This window comes from Dendropsophus ebraccatus, chromosome 2 (assembly GCF_027789765.1).
Source record: "Dendropsophus ebraccatus isolate aDenEbr1 chromosome 2, aDenEbr1.pat, whole genome shotgun sequence".
Lineage (NCBI taxonomy): Eukaryota > Metazoa > Chordata > Amphibia > Anura > Hylidae > Dendropsophus > Dendropsophus ebraccatus.
The window spans coordinates 179,980,849-179,986,848 of NC_091455.1; the positions used below are offsets into that span (position 1 = coordinate 179,980,849).

The following is a 6,000-nucleotide window of genomic DNA, read 5'->3' on the forward strand; positions in this document are numbered from 1 at the left end:
CTATGTATCCATGAGGCTTGCTGTAAAGCAAGTCATTAAATTACATTTAGAAAATAGAAACAGACTGGAAAAAAACTGTTTTAGTTTCTGGTTCTAATTAGTAAAAAATGCATTCCAACAACAGCAACCTCGGCACTACAGATCCCAGTATGTACGTGGCGTGACTTGCTAATAGTCCACCCTTTAGATCATGCGGTGCTCATTCATCCAAAATAGTTTGTGACTCGCATCTAAACCATATCCAACGAAAGAATGAAGGATGAGGCACTCACCGATCCGTGAATAATTCGTAACTTTATTACACCACTTGTTACATCAGGTACTTGAAAAATATATATAGGGAGGGCACCACTGAATAACAAATGTCAGGATCTCCTGACGAAGTTGCACAGAGCAACGTAACGCGTTGGGCTTCGGTCTCTCTGTCCTACAGGTATCTGTGCATCACAAGTTGTATCTGCAGTCCATCATAATGTTGTAGCATTTATATATAAAGGGGGTGGGCCACTTTTACCTCTTACCTGGAGTGTTGTATTACTATTTGCTGACCCATACCTGCTTGTATATATGATATATAACTTTCCGATATCAGGGAATTGGTGACTAGCCATCACCTTTTGGACAGAGAGAGTAGCACACCGTATTTTGGTGTTGCTATATGGTGGTTTTTTTCTGTGTTTAAATAAAGATTATTATTCTACTTAATAGGTGTGCTGCATTTTTGTGCTTGTCTTTCCCTCTTTTTTTTCTATTATACATCAGGTACTTGAGACGCGGTCAGGTCGGGCTAATTAGTAAAAACAACAAAAAATACCCACTCAACCAATCCTTGGCTGATACACAGACCTGTCTACATCAGTGATTGGCTGATTTGACATTGCCTTGTGCTGAGATAGGGAACAGGCATTGGCGGGGGATTGGGCAAGTGACAGAAGGTAAAATATAAAATTATTTGTATTGCACTTGTATTTATAGACACCTTTCCCAATATGTCTTTCTTCGGCCATTTGACATCTGTCTTTTAAGACGGTCGTCATTTCAAGGCCAAATAACGGCCGATATTTCAAAATGACAGTTGTTATTGTACAAATAATTCACGTTATTATGAAATAAAGTCTGTTATTTGTCCTCAAAATGACGACCGTCCCAAAAAAAAATCCAGTTAAATGGCCAAGAAAAGACGGTGTGTGAACATAGCCTTAGATGGGAATGCCAGTAGAGGTGGAAAAGCGAATATCGTAGACTATGAACACACATGCATTCAAATTATGTCTCCATGTTGACTAAGGTACTGGACCTAGTGTTTAGGCCTCATTGCCACCTTATTGCAGCTTATTTATTCCTTTCAGTATCATGACATGTAACAGTCCTGATCATATGTAATAAATAGAGTATCTCTAAAATGATAAAAAAAACTTGGTTAGGAATAGTTCTTTATAGGGAAACAAAAACACGGCTAGAGTGATTATTCCAGTAGCAGACTGGAGCCATTTACAGTTTCTTTTCTAAATATACATGGAAAGAACATAGACCTCAAGAGAGAGAAAAAAATGAGAAGTCTGGCAACCAGCCATTTGCATTAGGACAATGTGCATTTATCTAAATTAGTTGAATTCTGTAGGTATAAGAGTGAGGTAGGTGGGACCATGTGAACAATGCTAGGCTCACCTTAGGATATGAATGTCTGGATTCATGATGAAAATGCAAAACGGTGTAAATTACAGAAAAATATATGGATCAGCTCTGTCAGAAAGCTTAAAATCACTTTGCAGTTCATATTCTAGTTTCAAAGTGATCTGAGAAAAAGCGTAAAAGCCACAAAAGAGACATTGAAAGTGGAGACAGAGTGAACCCCGTCATTGAGAAATATATAACAATGCGTGAAAACAAAACCGGCAAATTCGAGAAATCACAAAGAAGATGAAAACATGGCCTGATTTGAGAAAGGTGTTCATTACTAAAGGATTAACACCACCCACATACAACAAACTCACTTTCTACTCTCCATGCAGTAATAACATCCTATGCAGCCAGAAAACATTAGAATCCAGCAAAGGATTATGCACAAGGAGCAAGAGGATTATAGAACAAGGAACTCTTGATCTTACAGAAGGAACGCTCAGCAGGGCTACAGTAAGAGCCATTTCAGTTTAAAAGTGGAAAAATGGAAGGAAAAATGAAAGATAATACAAAAAAATGTTCATCTTGTATTCTGTAGATGTGTATATGTGTTACACATTACATGTGTGAGCCTATTATATAGCAGGTAAACTCTATATAGCAATTTTGGTAGTACGTGTGGATAAGGATTTCTCTTTTTTTGGTGTTTTTTTTTTTTTTAGCTAATTTAGGTCTGTTACAACATTACATTGAATAGTGTCTAATTCATATGAATGTATATCGTAGACATTGCACCAATATACTTTACCATACATGATATCATCATACTAGGAGTTGTTGATCCTTCTTTTTGTAAAACATTCCCTTTTCCTTCTCTGAGTGTTGTATCTTGGCATGAACTGTGTCCTTTACACCCTGGATGAAGCAGCAATTGTAGGGTAGTTAAAGACTCATTTACCCTGATTCCCTCACTGCTGCCATAGCTACGTTCCCAGTCCCCAGTTCTCCAGGTTACTTTTTGGTTCCTGATAACCACTCAGCCAATTAATGGCCACAGTAGTGTCCCGCCTCAGCTAGTGATTGGCTGAGCACAGCAGTCCCTGTGGAAAAGAGGCGTCATCTGGAGCCAAGAAGTGTCCAAGAGGACTGGGGACCAGAAGCCTTAGCTTGGCAGCTGTGGGGGATTGTCTCAGGTGAGTATGACTTTTTCTTATTTCTACACTATTGTTATGTATGTACAAATCGCTTGACAACCCCTTTAAAGGAATTTTACCACAAGCAATACTCATCACTAGAGATGAGATGCGCTATGCTGTATCCATGTTTTCCCAGACTTCCTAGAGCTACCTTCAACTTCTTCAGTCACCGGTATTCAAATGCCGAACGATCAAACTCGAGCATGCGCGAGTTCCGCTCATCTCTACTTTGTAGAATAGGTGATGAGTGTCTGAATAGTGTTTACCCTCTACCTTCTTAATCTTCCCCCCATGCCTGTCTCCCTGGAATAAATAAATAATATAGGACAACAATATTTGGACACCCTTCATCCAGAAGTGTATTTTTTGAGGTCAGGCTCTGATAGATGAGAGGACCTCCGTTCTAGTTTATCCCAAAGGTGTTTGTTAGGCGTGAGGGGAGGGCTCTCTATGTGCAATTCAAGTTCTTTTACATCAAACTCACCAACCCACACCTTTATGGACCTTTCTACACTAAGGCATAGTCATGCTGGAACAGAAAAGGACAGAACAAAGTCGGAAGCATAGTTATCTTGGTATGATGAAACATTAAGAAGTTTTGTCACTGGAACTAGACCAACCCCTGAAAAACCATATAGTCCTTCCTCCACCAAACTATACAGACTGCACAATGCAGTCAGGCAGGTAATGTTCTTCTGGAATTCTTCAAACCTGTTTTTTTTTAAATACTAATACTTAGGACTGCATTGATACTTATCCTCAGCTTTTTAGGGGTTCAGTTACTTTGTTGTTTATATATTAATGGAATTCTTCAAACCCAAACTCTTTCACTTAACCGGAAACTATCAGCAGGTTAGACAAATCTAATCTGCTGATATGTCCCGACTGTGCACAGGCACTGAGGATGAAGGTAAGTGTCCTCAATGCCAACTCTGTGCAGTTTGTAGTTTAATCCCCAGGCTATTAAGGCTGTTTGGTGCACTGGTGAAGGTGAAGTAGGTTTGGCCTTACTAGCCTAAGGATTAAACTACATGGAAACAGTGCCGAAGATGAAGGTAATGCACACATCAGATGGGACACATCAGAAGGTTAGATCTGTCTAACCTGCTCTTGGTTTACCTTTAAACTACCAGATAGAGCCTTGTGATACTTGGCATTGTGCTTGTTGACATAGGCTTCAATGCTGCTGTTTAGCCTTGAATATCCTTGCCATGAAGCTCCTGTCAGAGTTTTAACTGATTTTAATGAAAGATGAGGTTTGGTCTGATCTTACAGCACTACAAACTACATAACAACCATCTCAGATTCCATTTTACTATGTACGCAGAGCTGTGAGTGGTTTTCATACACCTTTAGTAAATCTACTATCCTCCCAGTGTCAGACTGGCCAACCAGAGGTGGGTCCCCACCTTTAGAACCTGCACAAACATCGACTGACATGTTGGTTCGACATTGATGGGGCCCAGGATAATTTTCCCTGGTGGGCCCCAGTCCAACACTGCATCCTCCCCATACACAGGAACATTTGGCACGGCTGAGCGTTTTTGTGTTCCTTATGTGGAGGGGTAAGCCACAGACAGTTTTGGCTGCAGCTTATCTCTACGAGAGCAAAGGGTGTCAGTCAGAGATTTTCTATCACGCCCAACCCTTATTTCCAAATTCCACCAACATCATCTGTTGTAAGAGCCCCATATACCTTATACCATGTCTGTTACTTATGAGACACAAATAGCTAAGTGACAGCATACAGTGTAAAAGACAGATGTAGCAGGTGCCACAAGCTTTCTTCTAGTATCTCTACACCAGTTTACATGTCTTTATGTAAAGGAAACTTAGAAGTATGGTTGCTCATTTGTGTGCGATATGTCAATCCTCACCTGCTGTATTTATATAGTAAAAGTCTAAAGACACGCCATTATTTTGTTTGGAATCATTTTCACTGTAAAATAGGAAACACAATCAACAAACTACAATTCTAGGAACATAAAGAGCCCCTCTCTTGTCTTGGAGAGATACAATCCTTTAAACAGCTGTAATGGGTGCTTCAGCTTCTGCGACAAGTCACAATTATCTTGTAATTAAAGATTCAATTCCTCTCCCTTATTAAACTCAATGAAACAGTCTTATACATTCACCATAAACAGCATTTTACTGTCAAAACTATCAAATGTTTCCTTAGGAACTGTTCGCTGGGAAATGTAGGCCTCCCCAGCGAGACTGTATAACTCACTGCTCGTATTAGAGGAAATGTACGTAAAGGTAAAATGGATATGATTGGTTTCGGTAAAACACAGGTTTAACCACAGGTGGTCAGCAGGCTAACAGGTCTAAGTGTATGAGATATATATAGACATTATATACACATTGATTCTGCTCACAGATAGACTGGGAAATAAGGTATTTTATATATATATATATATAATATATATATATATATATATATATATATATATAGATAGATAGATAGATAATCTCAAAGGGGTGCGGCACTCAGGAGTGGGTGCGTGCTGGGTGCCAGCTGCCAGACCTTGATCCCATAAAATCAAATAAATTGCGGCACTCCAGACTTGAGGTGAAGATTGAAAAGTGAAAAATTTATTCCATCAGTGAAAAACACACGGAAAAAGGTGCGACGTTTCAGTCCTTCTATTTGGACTTTTTTCAAGCTCAGTGAATACCCACAATCAGGTGAATTTTATATCGTACGTGATTAACTCATTAGTGACGTGTATGGAGCATGTGCTCATGTCAAAGACGTGTTGTCTATTGATAAAAAATGTGATAAGGGAACCGCGTGGTTCCAAAACAATCAAGTGCATATACAAAATAATATAGAACAAAGCAATGTATAAATATATCAATACGGAACGAAGGATGATTCACTCACAACTAGAGCATGACCTTGGAGCATGGTGATCAGTAGTGATTGAACCGCTGTGGAGCGCACGGCCATCTTGCTAGATGCTAATGTGAGGTGTTGCGTCCTGGTTACCATGGAAGCCAATTACGCTGCAGCATGGCCCGCAGTGTGAGTAAATACGTGACGTACAGCTGGGATAGAAAGCAATAACTCTTTCACTGCTGTCTATTCACTGCCGATATATATATTTCATCAGGATTAATTCAGTTATAACAGTTATACGTTTACTTAATAACACCGCTATACAAGGACTAAATAATACCT

The 6,000-nt window shown here is 39.5% G+C and overlaps 1 protein-coding gene across 1 annotated transcript in view; it reads right to left on the reverse strand.

Annotated features, from left to right (window-relative positions):
• The window catches only part of CDCA7L (cell division cycle associated 7 like), a 33,590-nt gene extending 27,851 nt beyond the window's left edge, over positions 1-5,739 (reverse strand). The window contains exon 1 of the mRNA XM_069958816.1: positions 5,704-5,739. Coding sequence (XP_069814917.1) covers positions 5,704-5,727 — 24 coding nt within the window. The 5' untranslated portion in view covers positions 5,728-5,739. The remainder of the gene's footprint in view (positions 1-5,703) is intronic.
• Between the last annotated feature and the right edge of the window lie 261 nt (positions 5,740-6,000).